This window comes from Pongo abelii, chromosome 19 (genome assembly GCF_028885655.2).
Source record: "Pongo abelii isolate AG06213 chromosome 19, NHGRI_mPonAbe1-v2.0_pri, whole genome shotgun sequence".
NCBI classification, from domain to species: Eukaryota; Metazoa; Chordata; class Mammalia; order Primates; family Hominidae; genus Pongo; species Pongo abelii.
Genome location: NC_072004.2, coordinates 48,152,540 through 48,170,046, shown reverse-complemented (window position 1 = coordinate 48,170,046; position 17,507 = coordinate 48,152,540). Strand labels below are relative to the sequence as shown.

Genomic DNA, 17,507 nt, shown 5'->3' with positions numbered 1-17,507 from the left:
CAGTAGGTTCTAGCCATTTGAGCTCTGGCATGGGCCAATAGGGTGAGACACACTCACCTGCTAGCAGGAGCTGACTGCCAATGGAGTTTCAGGAAAAAAGAGGTAAGCAGCGGAAAGGCTAATTCTTTGCTCCCACCTATAGTTCCAGCTGTACTTCCATCTGACAAATCCAGGATCAGAATACACACACACACACACACACACACACACACACATACACACACACTGCCCAAATGGAATGGTATGCAGCCAGTCCTACCTGGAGTCCCAGTTGTCTTTCTCTTTCAAATACAGACTCTCCCGACAGCTATGTGGGGGTGGGGGAGGGGACTACTTGTTGCTCCTTCTCTGAGGCTCCAGGGGCAACCTGGCTTTTCTGTCTCAGGAGGGGCTCCTGGCTGCTCTCCTAGAATGCCCCCTCGCTGTCTGCATCAGAGGCACTGTGGGTTTGGATCGCCCCCTTCCTTCTGCATTTTTAGCATTCTCCCCTCTGGAGATCCCAGGCTGGGTCTAACCTGGGATCCCTGACATTGATGCAAAGGAATGCCGCCTCCAACCTCACACCTGGCTCCTAGGAGTTTAGCACTGTTTTCCTGCCACCTGGGGGGCGGGGTGTCATGTCAACCCTCGAGGAAGCCCCCACTAGCTCCCTTCAAAAGCGGTTAAAAAGAAAACTTGGAGAAAGTCCCCAGCCCCCACCAGCCCTTCTCCCCCGCCCTGCCCTTCCCCCCAAGGCAGCCTAGCAGGGACAGGGAGCTGGGGCGGGGGAAGCAGGCAGGCTTTGTGACCTGGGGATTGTCCCTTTTTTCCCGGGAGGCGGGGGTAGAATGGATCCCGGTCTGAGCCCCCCGCTTCCGTCCCCAGTCTCCGGATACCGGTCCTCGCCTCTCCGCGCCGCGCGCTGCCTCTTCTCCCCGGTGCTAGCAGCGGCCGCTGGCATTTGGAATTCTGCCCACAAAAGGGGGCCTGGAGGAGGAGGAGAGGAGGGACGGAGGCCGGCGGCGAGAAACGGCATCCGGAGTCCAAAACATCATGGGAAAAGGAACCCAGCGGCGGCTGCTCTGAAGGCTGTGCCGCTGCGCCCGACCGCAGTGCATCAGCGTGGCCGCCCTGACATCCCCCAGGATGGTTAACATGGGGCATTATGCGCTGGTTAACAGGCTCCGAGCTGCTCAGCGACTTGTTTTAAGCATTTTCTCCCTCGCTCTCGCTTTTAATCTTGTCTCTAGTGGCGTGTGTAGGGGGGAGGACTTTATTTCCATTGGCTAAGCTCTCCCTTCCCACCCACATCTCTTCCACATCACCTTGGTGTCTCCCTAAATAAAACCAGCCCTCCTTATCGCCTGGAAAAAATCAGGAGCTAGAGTTTGAATGGGTTTTATATAAACACTCACCCCTGTCAGCGTGCGGCTGGGCTCTCAGGATAAACTCACAGCGTCTGGCCTGATGCTTGCCTTGCGTTCTCTCCCCTGAACGTCCAGGTTTAAGCAGAGCCCGAGGACTGAGAACTCTTCTCTGAAATTCGATCAACCTGAAGCCAGTTGCAGAACTGCACAGGGTCCCGATGGACCTCAAGGAGAGCCCCAGTGAGGGCAGCCTGCAACCTTCTAGCATCCAGATCTTTGCCAACACCTCCACCCTCCATGGCATCCGCCACATCTTCGTGTATGGGCCGCTGACCATCCGGCGTGTGCTGTGGGCAGTGGCCTTCATGGGCTCTCTGGGCCTGCTGCTGGTGGAGAGCTCTGAGAGGGTGTCCTACTACTTCTCCTACCAGCACGTCACCAAGGTGGATGAAGTGGTGGCTCAAAGCCTGGTCTTCCCAGCTGTGACCCTCTGTAACCTCAATGGCTTCCGGTTCTCCAGGCTCACTACCAATGACCTGTACCATGCTGGGGAGCTGCTGGCCCTGCTGGATGTCAACCTGCAGATCCCGGACCCCCATCTGGCTGACCCCTCAGTGCTGGAGGCCCTGCGGCAGAAGGCCAACTTCAAGCACTACAAACCCAAGCAGTTCAGCATGCTGGAGTTCCTGCACCGTGTGGGCCATGACCTGAAGGATATGATGCTCTACTGCAAGTTCAAAGGGCAGGAGTGCGGCCACCAAGACTTCACCACAGTGAGTACTTGGTTTTCAGCTCACTCTGTCTGGTCCTCTGGAGAAGTGGTGCGCCGGTGGTCTCCTGCTTGGTTTGGGGTTTCCTTGTGCTTTGCGACAGGAGAGAGAGCAGTGCCTCACCTGAAGGCCAGGAGGGTAGTTGGTCAGAGTTGTGGGAGCTGGTTGCAGGGAAGCCTACCGGCCAGGATAGAGCACTGCTGTCAGATCAAATATGGAGGGTGAGTGGGGGGCTTGCCGTGGGGGATCACTTCCCCAGACGTGCTGAGTTGGCTTCCTCCCAGTCAGAGGGAGGAGGCCTGGGCTGTCCGTTGTCCGGTCCGCTTGGTGTCCGAGCTGTGTGATTGGAACAGCTTGTCATTGACGAGGTGGCATTCTCTGTGTGTGTGTGTGTGCGTGTGTGTCTCTCTCTGCTCGGAAGTGGCATCAGGCACTGCATCCTGTGGGCTGGGCTGGAGCTAAAGCCGTCAGAGAAGGGGGTGTGGGGCCCAAGCAGTCTGCCTGGCTCCGGTGGCTTTGGGAGCTTGCTAGAGCAGGTGATGCTGCAGAGGTGTGGAAGTCTCCTTGCTTCCTTTCCTTGTGTGAATTCTAAGCTCCATGTGGGGAGAGGAGAGGCCGGGCACCCCAGGGCTCCATCTGATCTGTTGGCAGGTTGACGCCAAGAGATGTTCAGAGTGCTTGGGCAGAGAGGAGGGTCTGGGCGGAGGCACGTGTGCAAGAGGGTCGGGGAGATGCCTGTGAGGGTGAACCAGTCCCCGCTGCCTTGTCTGGGAGCTTTGGCTTGAAACTCAAAGGCTCGGTTTTCTCTCTGTATAATCACTTAACGACGTGGATGCAGGAGGAGGGGTGCAGGGAGGGGGCGAACAGCTGTGGGAATGGAAAGCCTGGGGGAGGAGTGTGGAGCTGAGTAAAGAGGAAAAGCGGAGGGGGATGTGGCTTACGTTCAGGATGGGGCTTACTGGAGGGGCAGAGAGGAAAGGAGGAGAGGAGCACTGTTGCTGCCAGGGTTCTCTCTCCAGTTAGTGGGCTGCTAGGCATAACTTGGCATAACAGGTCAGACAGCAGCTGCTGACTACTGTTTGCTGCCAGGCAAGTCTGGGCATCAGGGGCTGTGGGACCCTCCAGAAGTCCAGTGTGGCTGCTTCCCCCATAGCTGCCTTAGGGAGGATTGAGAGCTTTTGAGTCTCAGAACGTTGAGCCAAAATGCAATTGCAAGTTGGGAATAGCAGGTATAGCAGTTGGGAAGGGGCTGACTTGTGATACCAGCACTTGTCTAGGGTCCTCTGCCTAATGAAGACATTTCTTACCTTTCCTGTGCTGCATCCATCCCCCACCCCCTCTTGGATTCACCAGCCTCTTGCTCTGAGGTTCTTTTAATGCCATAACCAGTCTCTGCCTGTAGCCTCTGTGATTGCTGTTGGCTATCTCTGATTTCTGAAAAAGCCCAGAGTGCTGGGGGCATTGCCTCTCACAGTCTGTGTGCTGGAACTCTGTTTATTGGAGGAGCTGTTTTGTATTATCCCTTTTAAGCCTTGTGAAGAAGAGCACAGCAAAATCGGCAGTAGTGTATGCTAAAGAGGAAGCCAGTCTGAGCTGGGAGAAGGGACCAGTAATATTGGAAGCTCTTCTAAATGCAGCAAACAGGATCCTAAAACATGTCATGCACAAATGATGTCTTAGGTGGCTTGAGGAGAGATAGAGAAAATGCCTTATTCTTGGAGGCTGAAGCCATCACTATATTCCACCCCGTTCCTTCTAGCGCCTGGCAACGCTCAGCTTCACCACTGCACCGTGCAGCTTGGAAATGCACTCAGCTGTTCCTCTGTCTGCCTGAACACACATGGAACACACAGACAACACACAGGGTGACACAGAGAGAAACTGTAATACGTAGCAGGCTCTGGGTTGAGTTCTCTAGCTTCCTCCTGACTGCATGTCCAACTGGTGGCTTCTTCTGAATCCATGTCTAAGTTCCATTTAGAAGTAAATGTTTTTTGACCCCAGGCTATTGTTTTATACTTGGACCATCTTTTTACTTGCTGAGGTCCCAAGAGGTCTTTAAGATCAGGCCTTAAAGTTCGCCTGAGCTTTTGACCTCTTTGTAATGTTTCCCAAATAGTGAAATTGCCTATGGATAAGATTTACTACTCTGTCAGTGGCATGTCATTATCTGCTGTCCTCACCAAGTTCAAGAGTAATCTATTTGAGTGTCCATTCCTTGGGCTGGCCCTCTATGTGTGACCTTCCCCATCATTGAAAAGGGGGTGAGCCTCAGTGCTGCTGTTCAAGTTGTTCAGGGAGTGTCAGAAAAAGCATCTACTCCAGGACAGCCCAAGGAGGCTCCAGCAGGGAGGCTGGTCTCTGCCCCCAGCTGGGCACAGTGGGCAGCAATGCTGAGCCTTTACTAGAGGGAATATGATGCTGAGTTTGCTCAGGACCTTGTAGTGAGGAGTACTCCTCCCGACTCATCCTTTGTCTCTCTGTCTTTTTTTGGCCTGGGATATCCTTCTTATTGGGCTGCCATACCAGAAGAGAGCAGAGAGCCTGGACAGGTGGCTGTTGGAGAAGCCGCTTGACCTGCCTTCTCTTTTTCATTTTCTCTGCTGTGCATCCCTCTCCAGTTGGCTTATTTATGAGGCTCTATCTGGGGTTGTACCATGCTAGGTGACTTCTTTCTCTAAGTGAGGTGGCTGACTTATTAGAGAAATTAAGTATGGGGGAAGGGATGTCACAAGGGGATGGCTTTTCTCTGTATTTCTTTTTCTATGAAGCATACCTAGTGGCATCTCCAGTGCTAATGCTCTAGCATAAGCTTTCTTATTCCAAGTTCTTAGCTGATGTGCAATGAAGTGCGTAATACCTTTTAATTAGTGAAAGAGCCATGATTCTAGCAGAGTGAGAGAAGGCTGTCTGCGGAGGGTAAAAGTCCCAGGGAAGCCAGGTGTGGGATGCTGACTACAATGTAAACAGGTGTGCTTCATGCTCATGCAAGTACACTCTTAGCCCTCACCTAGGACAATCTGATTTCAGATAAGCACACGTTTTTTCCCTCCTGGAAAAGCAGAAGACAGCTTTGATTCCAGATTGTCTACTTAGGGAGGTTGCCTCATTGATCTAGAGTGGAAGGAAGGAGGAGGGATTGTGTCTCTGGCCATGATGTTGGATAATGTGAGTGCAAGATTAAGAGCAGAAAGACATAGGTTTGAAGCCCAGCTACAACATTGTCTTTCTTATTCCCTGGTTGTATCTTGCATCCTCTCTAGGCCTCGACTTGGTCATCTAACATGTGATAGTAATATTTGACTTACTAACCCACAGGGATATTGGGAGGCAATATATGTGTACACTGTGCCAGCTACAAAGATGGAAGGCGGGGTTGGTTTCCATATTAGTAGTTGGGCTATTGTTGTTCAGCCTAACTGCCCTGTTCGCAGGAGTCAGACCTGATGAGTAAAGCTATAAAAGATGAAACCAGGGAGGGAGAGGTGGCTACTGCTTTCTCTGTTTGGAGCAGTGGGTTTATGTCCAACCTGACTGAGATGGGGTTTCTTAGAATGGAGGTCACAGTTGGATTCGATAGTTAACTCTTGCTGACAGGTGGTGGCTCCACTGCTTGTGACCAGAACATGACTGTTTTATGTTTTTTCTCTGCTCATCATGTTAGGGTTCATCTGACTCCAAGTACAGAAATAAAAATGACATTTCAGTTTCATACTTAACCTACTTTCATAGTTGTATGTGTTTGTATTTTAAATTTGAGATTTCTCAGGAAATATATTTCTTTCTTTCCTTAACAAAAGAAAGGTCTCTCCACTATGAGATCTTGTTAGAGTCATTGTGTAGATCTTGTTAACTGACATCACCTAACATTATAGAGATGGTGGAGGTGCAGGTTTAGGAAGATCACATCTTTGGAATTCTTGCACAAGGCAAAATGGGTCTATAGCTAATCTAGTCTAACTATCTTTTTTTAAAAAATTATTATTATTATACCAGGAACATGTAGGTGAAGAATGTGAGTTTTAGGGAGAAATCTGAGTTGGAATTCCAACTCTGCCACCAATTTGCTGCATATTTTCAGACAAGTTTCTTAACCTTGATTGTCTCATCTCTAAATTAGGAACAATAATATCTACCACTTAGAGCTATTGTGCTGACTCAGTGACATAAAGTATGTGAAGGCCTACTGTGTGGCAGGTGCCTAGAGCAGGGTAGGCCTCTTGCTTTGCTTAGTGTCCCGCAGGAGCTCACTCGACTCTCAGTCCAGTGGTTTGCTCACTATTCCATACTAAAACTTCACCAACAGCTTTGGAGCACAGGCAACTGCTGTGTTGGTGGTATTCTCAATTCTCATTATATATTAAGCTTTCACTTTTCTCTGTGCTCTTCCTATTAATTCTGCTGCTCAAACGTCCTCTCTTTACCCACCATCTTGGCTTCCACATTGAATCTCATGCTCCCAAACTCAACTCTAGGAAGCTCACTTGTCCTGTGCCAGCCCCCCTCCACACACCGGGAATGGGTGACCTATGCACCCTGTGCACAGCTTTTGTGGCAGTGTGTCATAGTTCTTCATGCATGGTTATTCCTTTGTCAATCAAATAGAGCACCTATTGTGCAGTGTGACAAAAATAGCCTAAAGCCTTGCCATTGTAGAACTTCCAGCCCATTTCCCACCCCCTCCAGATGAGGTGGCTGAGTGCAAGAATGCAGTCTCATTAAACCCAGACTCTGCATACATCATGCTAAATATGGGGGCTGCCCACAGGAAATACCATGACCCAGGCATGGTTTGCTAATTGAATAGTTACTTGCTGTTCCTGGAATAAACCCAGAACCCTTTGCTCATGGACCTTTCCTACTCTAACTCTTTACTTTTTTTTTTTCTTGAGACAGAGTCTCACTCTGTTGCCCAGGCTGGAGTGCAGTTGTGCAAGCTTAGCTCACTGCAGCCTCCACCTCTCAGGTTCAAGCAATTCTCCTGCCTCAGCTTCCCGAGTAGCTGGGACTACAGGCGCCTGCCACCACGCCTGGTATTTTCAGTAGAGATGGGGTTTCACCAGATCGGCCAGGCTGGTCTTGTACTCCTGACCTTGTGATCTGCCCACCTCGGCCTCCCAAAGTGCTGGGATTACAGGCGTGAGCCACCACGCCACCCTCTTTACTTTTTATGCCTCTTTCTCCATGTCTATTTATCTAAATCCTAGTCATCCTTCAAAATCCAGCTTTACCATCACTGTAGCCTTCTCCGGGAAACCATTGCCCATCCCCTTCCCATTCCCATAATCTAAATTACTCTCTTTCTTGTCTGTCTTCTAAACAGCATTTTGGTTTATTCCTCTGTTAGAACAGTCATTATTCTTTTTCTTGCATTAGAATCATGAAGTGCTTGGGCTAAAAATGACCTTAGAAATCATTTAACACTCTAGTTTTTTAACCACTGATAATTTTTAATTTTAAAAAGTTTATTAGTAAAAGGTACATATATTTATGATGTACAACACTGCTTTGATGTATGTATACATTGTGGAGTGGCTAAATCAAACTATTTAACATATGTATTACCTCATATACTTACCATTTTCTTGGGGGGATGGTAAGAACACTTAAAATTTACCCCCTTATCAATTTTCAGTTGTTCAATATATTGTTATTAACTGTAGGCATTATGATGTAAAATAGATTTCCTGGGCTTGTCTCTCCTGTTGAACTGAAATTTTATGTCCTTTGATCCATATCTCACCTATCCACCCTGCCACTCCCCAGTTTCCAGTAATCACCATTCTACTCTCTGTTTCTATGAGTTTGACCTTCTAAGATTCCACATACAAGTGAGATCATGCAGTATTTGTCTTTCTGTGCCTGACTTATTTCACTTTGCATAGTGTCCTCCAGGTTCATCTATATTGTCACAAATGACAGGATTTTCTTCCTTTTTAAAGGCGGAATAGTATTCCATTGTGTATATATATCACAAATCTTTATTTATTCACCTATCAATGGACACTAGGTTGATTCCATATCTTGGCTTTTGTGACTAGTGCTGCAATAAACATGGGAGGGCAGAATCTTTTTGACATACTGATTTCATTTCCTTTCGATATATACCCAGTAGTGGGATTGCTAGATCATATGGTACTTCTATTTTTAATTTTTTGAGGAACCTCCATACTGTTTTCCATAATTGTATTAATTTCCATTCCCACCCACAGTATACAAGAGCTCACCTTTCTCCACATCCTTTCCAATGCTTGTTATTTTTTGTATTTTTGACAACAACTATTCTAACAAGTGTGAGGTAATATTGCATTGCTAACTTTTTACAAATCGCATATTTCTTTTTTCTCCCCTCCTCATAAGGCCTGATGTCTTCACTCATCCTTGTATTCTCGGCACCTAGAATTGCTTAGCACATAGCTGTCAAACTGCTTCTTCAGAGTTTGGGTAAAGTGGGTTTGAAGCTTTTTTAATGCAAAGTAAGTCTAGTTGATATATGGTGAAATTGTTGTTTTCAAGCTTCTTTTTGCATCATGGGTAGCCAGGATTCCACCTGCATTGGGATGACTTGTCACATTATTGTTATTGTTTAATAATACACTTTCTGATTATAGAAGTAATCCATGCTCATTGGAGAAAATTCGGGAAGTGTGGGAAATAATAAAGAAAGGAGAAACCTGGGCAATATAGTGAAACCCGGTCTCTACAAAAAATACAAAAACAAGCCAGGAGTGGTGGCACATGCCTGTAGTCCCAGCTACTTGGGAGGCTGAGGTGGGAGGTTAGCTTAAAACTGGAAGGTTGAAGCTGCAGGGAGCCATGATCACACCACTGCACTCCAGCCTAGGCAACAGAGCGAGACACTGTCTTAAAAAAAAAAAAAAAGAAAAGAAAAAAGAAAAGGAAAGAAAAAGAAAAAAAGAAAGAAAAGAAAAATTGCCATTAATCGCTTCCCAGATATAATTATATATATTATTTTAGTATTTTGGGAGTACTCCTATTCAGCCATGCACTGTTTGCATGTGTGTGTATTACTAGGCCTGAGATCTCACTTTTTGTGCATCTGGTGTCATGTCTGCTCCACAGTACACATCCAATCAATGTTAGCTTGCTCTCTTCTTGAGTCTCCTGGGTTGTCTTGAGGTCATTAGGAGATTCCTTCCTTTTAGGCTCAAAACTGAACACCAGTTACTCTCCTTTGATGGAACTTTATTGATAGTATGTCTGCTTGTTTATCTGATGCCATCTTGGTCCTACGGTTTTTTGAATGTTTGCTAAGATGCACCAGAGATGTGTTCCTTTACACAAAGTCACACATCCTGACAGGCCCAACCCTGCTCTGTGATGAGGCCCAAGTTTGAGTCAACTCTGGTTCTTCTTGCAAGACCACCCACTTCTTGCAAGACCACCTCAGCACACAGATGTAGATCCTGACTCTCCCGTCTGTTAAGTCTCTAGATTCTATGTCAAAATGGCCTAAATTGTAACTAATGCAAAATAGATGATTTCTCATATTCCTTAGGATGCTCTGAAGTCTTGCGAACATTTGGCATGCCCTTGGAGGGGCAATCTTTGTCAAGCTAAGCAAGTTTTCCATGATGTCAGCCTCCGTTTGGGATCTTCCAGTTTAGAACTTTAAGCTGTAAGCTCTCTGGAAGTTGTGCTTTCAGGGGTATATAAAATTCTTTCTGATGTGATGAAGGGGTAAGACAATGACTGAGAGCTGACTATTGTGATGACCCATAACATCTACTTGCAAAGAAAAAACTGAAGCTACTGCACAAGTTCCTAAATAATGCCTAGTTGATTGTTGGGTGAATCTGCATGTCTGTGTCTCTTTCTCTGGAAGATTTTAGACATCCAGAACTGCTTAGAAGGCTACCTAGAAGCTTATTGGCCAGGGTGTTGGTTCCTTTCCTCCTCTCTATTGTAGTTCTCTTTTCCTCTCTATAGAAAGTTCTTCCATTAATGAAGAGATGAATTTAACAAAATTTTGGTAAAGTGAATCCTAGTTTGTTACTGATTTCTTTTGTAAGAGCTGAAATGTGATCCCATTAAAAAATCTCCCAAAGACTGAATTGGTAGCATTTAGCACTAAGTTTGCCATTAGAGGTGGTGCTCCATAAAGCAGCCCATATGTCAAAATGCCACGCACCCCATTCCCTCCATGAGATTAAAACGATACCACCTGAGTCTAGAGAGACCTGAAAATTTGCTGTGTGCTTTCTCTTTTTTGTAGGATGTTTATGTTTGATGGAGCTGAGTTAAAATATCTAACTTGACCAGCAAGGCCATTTGACCCATGATCTATTACAACCTGAGACCAAGCCTACATCATCCCTCCCAGTTTGAAACTCCATATATTATATTTCACTCATGCATTTGACTTAAAACCACACAGACTGGGCTTAGTGGTTACTGGATAGTAGTTGTCTCCAACACTCAGAAATACTACATGGTTATTATTTGATAAATTGAAATTCTCTGATAAAAGCCTGTTTATCAGGTTGGGCTTTATTTGAGGACAACATTCCCCAAAGTGCCATTCTTTGGATGCTGAAGCATCTTTCCATCTCTCAGTACTTATTTTCCTCTGATTTCAATATATTCTCTATTGATTGCCTCAGTAGCCATTGAAATTTATGCTCTGAAGAAATTAAGCATGTAACACAGAAGCAACGTATTTGCCTGGATTTATGACCTCTGTAGATTTAGTTGCACAACCTTTGGGAAGGTAATAAGCCTCAATGGGCCTCAGTTTGCTTATCTGTAAAGTGAAGGGGTGGAATTAGGTGGTTTCTAAGGACTTGCCAACCTGTACCGCTCTAATGCAACAGAACATAATAAACATTTGTTTTCTGATCCTACATCTGTTGCTGAAACTCAAACTTTAACTTACGTTGGGAGTGGGGAGGAGTTGCTGCTCATTTGCTACCAGATCGATTTATCTATTTATTTGTTTGTTTAATTATAACAATTTTATTTTGATAGATATGTACAATGGAAGCAGAAACACCTAGATGCACTGAGAGGCTGCAGCAGGATGAGGGAGGCACAGAATCTTGCTCTCAAAATCCTGTTCAGGAGCCATGATATGCCTGACTGAAGCTCATCGGTCTGACTCAAAATTTGCAGCACAGTAGTCCAGCAGTTGAGGGGAGTGATCCACTCTGGGTCTTACATGCGTGAATTAGCAAGTGTATCTGTGGAAGACACTGTTGGTCAGCCTACATCCTCTTTACTGCACCTGTAGGTAGAGCACATAACAGCTTAATCAGTCCCCTTCATGGGGAGGCTGGCCCTTGATTGACAGGTGCTGCCTCTTCTGGAGATACCTGGGAAGTTATTCACCTCCCCACCACCTGGGGGCAGCCAGTGGCCAGTGACTGACTGACGGGATTAGGAAATGCCAGTCATCTCGCCTTAAGATGGAATACATTGTGGTGCAGTTTACACTCAGTGCTTCCCGTGGGATCAGGCTGAGCTGGGCTTCTCCTGAAACCACATTCATGCTTACCTTTTCCCCTGCCCTACCTTCCCATTCCTGCTTCTAGGCTTTTTATGAGAACACTCCCTCAATAAATCACCTGTAGAAGGTATGCCATCTCAGGCTCTGATAGGGAACCCAACCTGTGTATTGATTAGTTTTAGCTTTTTTATCCATATGGTAATATGGACAATAGTCTAGGCATGTGGACCTAAGTCTGGTTTAGAAAGAAAAAAATACCTTTTTCAAAAATCTTTTAAACCTGGGACTTTCAAAGTCTGTGTTTTCAACTCAAGACTGATAACAATTCCCAAGGGTGGCCTTCATAACTCAAATGAGCATCTCTCTGATTGGGATTCACTACTCTAAGCACAGCTGGTTTGTTCCCCCTTGGAGTTTTTTGCCCAAAGAAAGCCCTTCCTAACGTTTCCCTTCTCCTAAGAGCTGAGCATACCCATTCTCCCAGCTGTTACATGACCCTCAGGTGCTCACAGTCTAGCACACACTTTTATCAGCACCTGCATTCTCATTTCCTAAGTTTGCTCTCTCTGAAAACTTCTCTTTCCTACCCTTCTACCAGCCTTCACTTCCATTTCTTCCTGAATGTGCATCAGCCGGGCTTCAAGCCATGAAGAGGAGGCTATGCATTTGATGTTGGCAGTGTCCTGGGCCCACGGATAAAGTAGAAGGCAGTGAGAGATGTATGGCTGACCAGAGGTGATGCTCCTCATATGTCACAGAAACCATGAGTGATGAGGAGCGTATGAAAGAACTGAGACAGTTTAGCCTGAAAAGCAAAGTGGGTGACTCACGGGCAATATGAGACCTGTCTAAAACACTTCGAAGGCAATCATAGAGAAGAGGAATGTGACTTTCTCTGTGTGAAGCCAGGGAGCAGAGCTAGCACCAATGTGTGGGTAAAAGTTTAGATAAGTGGATATCAGCAGACTAGAAGGAGTTGTCCTAGGAGTCTAGAGCACCCTGTACCCTGCCATCAGCTCTAGCTGAGGCCAGACGATTGCTTATTGGCAATGCTGCAGATGTGGATCAATGTCAGGTAAAGGGTTGGATTTAATGACCTCTAAAGTTACTTCCAACTCTGAGAGTCTTTGATTTATTTCCTTCCTGCACAGATAGTTGGGGTCAGAGGTGAGGGACATTGACAGATAGCACTGGAAAAAAAAAAAAACAACTGATAATAGATGCAATCCAGCACATCCAGAATACAGAACCACCCCATTTCCCAATACTGTGTAGTCTTGAAGCTAAGTGTTTCAGAAGTCAGGAATAAGAATGGTGCCACATGAGACTGTAGACACAAAAAAGTAGATATTTCAGTTCATCCAGAGAAAGTGTGGGAAGTGGGTGGCTGGTGGAAGCCAAGGATTGAAGGGGCTGTTAAATGACCTGGGCCTCCTAAAGTGTGTATGGATGGCTCCTCAAGAGGCAGTTCCCAGAGGAATCTGTCATAAATTCTGGGAGCTAGAGCCAACCCTAGAGAGAAAATCCTGGGTTGTGGTTGGGCATGGCCTGGCTCCATGTGGAGGGCTGCAGAGACTGAGAGGTTTATGGACTAGAGATAACTCTAGGTTTAGTAGGGCTGGAGATAGACCCAGCTATAGGAGTTTGGAAGGAGGCTAATCTGGCAAAGAGAATGTCCTGCCCAGGAGCACTGATAACAGACAACAAAGGGATATCTGAGCTTAGGGAGCTTGGCAAATGTTGGAAGAATGAAGAGCTCTGGCACTTGAGATAATAACATAATGAGTTATTTTGGCCTCGTGGTACAATCATGGAATTTAGTGTCAGACAGGTGTAGGTTCCAGGTTTCCCGGACCTTGTACAAATTACTTAACACCTCCAGACTTCAATAACCTCATCTATTAAATAATAATAATAATACTGGTACTTCATAGGATTGTTTGCAGCAATTGAGTGAAATAATATAAGTAAAACTTTAAATGTTATCCCAGATGTGGAATGTCAGCTGTTTTGTTACTGTTGTTACTGTTATTATTACTAAGATGAGCTGGTTATACAACATAGTGACAGGAGATCCAGGAGCAAAACAATTTTTTGGAAATCTATATTGACAGTGTAGTATCAGGAAGTCCCAAGAAAGTATGGGGAATGAGGCTGTGATCAAGCCAGGGACTCAGCTCCTGCTATTACAGTTGAGCATAAGCTACTATAGACATGCAGGTCTTGTCAAAAATAAAAGTTATTTTATTTGTTCATCATTGTGTAGCTTACAAAACCTGTTAATAATGGCTAACATTTTCTGAGTACATACTGTATCCCAGGCACTGTTCTATGCACTTTACATGGAATACTTCATTTGGTCTTCACAACAGCCAAGTGAAATATATAATAGTTGACATATCTTTTTTTTTGTATGGAAAAAACTGAGGTTTAGAAAAGTGGAAGAACTGGCCTACAGTCACTTATCTTGTAATTGGTGGAAGCAGGATACGAATGAGGTATCTGATTTCATATCCTAAATGCTTTCTAAGATGCTATTTGATCCTCACAATAACTCTGAAAGTGGAAAATGTATTGTCTTAGTCTTAGTCTGTTTTGTGTTGCTATAACAGAATACCCGAGACTTGGTAATTTATAAAAAGAAAAAAAAAAGAGGTTTAGTTAACTTATGGTTCTGCAGGATGGGAAACTCAACACTGAGCAGCCACATCTGGAAGCTTCTGGAAAGTCAGGCCTACTACAGACATATACCCAGATCCCAGAGACATGGTGCTTGTGATATGCAAACATCATGACTGTAAGATCCTAAGCCCATCTTCCTCTGAAAAGGCAAAGTTTCATTCACAAGTTTGACACCCAGTGTTCTGGCTGTACTCCCATTGAAACCAGCATCTCCAAAGATGCATGACGTTAGCCCAGAAACCACCTGAATATTCATCAAAAGAAAAGGTCTGCTGAGAGCCTTGTGCTGCATCAAAACATGGCAGAGAAATGGGAGGGGAACCAGATGCATGCAAAAAAGGCAAAACACAATAGGCAACCTTGCTTTATAACAATCTGCTCTCATGGGAACTAATTCATTCCTACAAGAAGTAACCCAGTCTAGCAAGAAAGACATTAATTCATCTTAATGATGTAATCACCCCTTAAAGGGACCACTTCCCAACACCATCACATTTGGGACCAAGCTTCAACATGAGTTTTTATGGGGACATACCATATATAATCAAACCATAGCATGTACCAATATATCTATTTCACAGTTGAACATAGGTAAGGCTCAGAGAAGCTTAGTGACTGGCACAACATCACTCAGTAAGAAAGTGGCACCATTAGGGATTAGAGTTCATGCCTTCTGATTCCCTTTAGGGGTTCTCTGTAAAGACATCATGCTTTTTTTGTGCAGGGCTGAGCTGAATGAAGTCAGGCCAGTCATCAACAAGTCTTTAGGTCTTAGTTCAAAAAAGTCAGTCAGGGCCCAAGGCCCCTCAGTTTATCAGTATCCTCCTCTTGGAAGCAGAAGTCTGGCAGCTACTGGACCTGGAAGAGAGCAGGAGAGGTGAGTGAAGAGGAAGCCTCAACTTGATGCTGTTGAGCTCAGCTTTCCAGGTAGCCATCTAGCTGTTACCTGCATCCCTTGCCCTTGTGCAGCTAAACAGAGAAGAGGTAAAGATAGCCCCAGTTCTGTGTGGCAGAAGGCAAAATGAAGGGTTTGGGGCTGCAAGACAATATTCTAGCTTTCCAGAAGAAGGCCTTCCAGCCACAATACCAGACTTAGAGGAGAATGAGCAGCACAAATGTAGTCAAAAGACTGTGGTTCTGAGAGATATCCCAGTTCAGACCTTTTCTTTTGATAAATATGCAGGTGGCTTCTAGGCTGATGTCATGCATCTCTGGGGAAGCTGGTTTCAATGGGAGCACAGACAGGACACTGTGCAACTGTGCATCAACTTTGTGAATAAAACTTTCCCTTTTCAGGGGAAGATGGACTTAGGATCCTGTAACCATGATGTCTGCATATCACAAGCACCATTGTCTCTGAGAGCTGGGCATATAATTATGGTACTCTTAACCTTCCAGCTCTGCCAGTCTGCACTAATTGTTCATTCTCTCTTATCCTGATTCTGTGCTTGGGAACATGCAGGTGGAGTGCCAAGCCATTCTATAGCACTTGCTTCAGGAATGTAGAGAACCTGGAGAAGTCTCTTCTTGCCAGGGTTGACATTTCTCCAAGTTGCCAACTAGTGGGCTCAGGGATCTCACATGAGGAAATAAGTAACCCTATCCAGATGTGCATGTGATTCTGCTGTACTAGCTCTTTCCACCTCCACTTCTCCATTTTAAATCTCACTCTAGGTGGAAGAAATGATAACTTTATAACAAACAGATATGTTTCAGGAAGCAGGTGGCAACAGGTCAGCATTGAGAGCTTCAACTTCTGCCTCTGAATCAGTGACTTGATTTTGAATGTCCAGCCCAAGTTTGCTGTAATTGACAAATTTGCAAGTGGCAGTGAATAAGAGCTGGAGCTACGGAGAGAGACTATTTATTGATTCATATACTATGTGAATGACCTAATGATTATACATTACAATTGTATACAACTTTGATGACCCTGAGTATGTTGTTTAATTAGATTTGGGGAGAATTAAATAATCTGTAAACTACATAGCACAGTAGGCCTCAACCTATGTGAGATTTTTTCTCACCGTTCTCTCTCTTGCCATCCCCACCTATGCACAAACTTTTTGACTTCTAACCCAGCACTATATGTTTTTCTGTCTCTTTCTTTCTGTTCTTTGAACAAGGGTTTTTTTCTTAGGATACTCTGGACTGTGTTCCCTTGTATTTCCCCTTCCTCACGGGATATAGCAGTTGAGGGGCCTCTCTTGGAGCAGGAGTGATTGGGCAGGGTCTCCAGCATGCCCACTATGATGTGTAGGTAATTTCAGGTTTCCACTTTTTCCCTGGTGTCCCTGAGAGATGCCCATTTGTATTTTCACAGAGTGCAAGAAGGCATTGGAAGTAATAGAATCTTCTAAAGTTTGGGCCAAAATGGCTTTCTTGGAATGATTTTCTAGCAGAATACTTCATTCCCCTGGGGCCTGTTAGCTATTTCAGGGACATTTTAAGTGGCTATTAACAAAATGTTGAATTATGGCTGCAAACTCCTGGGAGCTCAAGTGACATTCACACGAATCACAGGTGAGCTCTGTTCAGTCAAGGCTGCCACAATGGGCTGAGATTAAACAAACAGGGGCCATTGTTCCCCCTAGAGCAATGAGGCAAGAACACCATTTCTTGGAGGCTGTGATTTCAGGCAATGTGCCCCTTAGATGCAGAACACTGATGCAGGCAGGACACATAGCTCATTGCTGCAGGGCAGACAGATGCTCTCTGGTTTGCAGAGAGGCGTATTTCAGTTTTATGTCTGCAAGAATTTACCAACGCTCAGCATGTCCAGGAATCTACCAGCCAATCTCCAGGGTTATGAGTTGCCCAGCACGTGGATTTAAAAAACATTTACTGATGTTCCCTATGTTCTAGACATTGTGCTAGGTTCAAGAGAAGTGGAAAAGAATAATACCCAGTCTAGGCATTCAAGGAGCTCATGGTTTAGTGGGGAAGCTAAACAGTAAATAAAAGATTACTTTACACGAAATAACCAAAGTTTGCCCAAGGTCCAGAGGTAACACATGGTAGGCTCTGAACATTTTCCAAAAGGAGATAATAGCTAAATTTTATTCTTTTTTTAAAAAAGAATTGGAAACAATTTCAAACATATAGATGTTGCAAAACTAGTTTGAAGAATTCCTGTGTATCCCTCACCCAGAAGTTCAACAGTGGTCCACTAAGGTCTTTGATGGCTAAAGGAGTCCATCCAGGACCACTCCTCATTCCCAGTTGTCCAGGTTCCCCTTACTC

The 17,507-nt window shown here is 45.2% G+C and overlaps 1 protein-coding gene across 3 annotated transcripts in view; it reads left to right on the top strand.

The window, feature by feature from the left end:
* The window catches only part of LOC129051079 (acid-sensing ion channel 2), a 388,338-nt gene that overhangs the window by 55,135 nt on the left and 315,696 nt on the right, over window positions 1–17,507 (top strand). For 2 of the 3 annotated variants that reach the window (XM_063718096.1, XM_063718097.1), the window contains exon 1: window positions 817–2,119. In XM_063718096.1, coding sequence (XP_063574166.1) covers window positions 1,565–2,119 — 555 coding nt within the window. In that variant the 5' untranslated portion in view covers window positions 817–1,564. Of the gene's footprint in view, window positions 1–816; window positions 5,798–17,507 lie in introns of those variants that run through there. The other variant, XM_054535649.2, reaches the window with a different exon arrangement.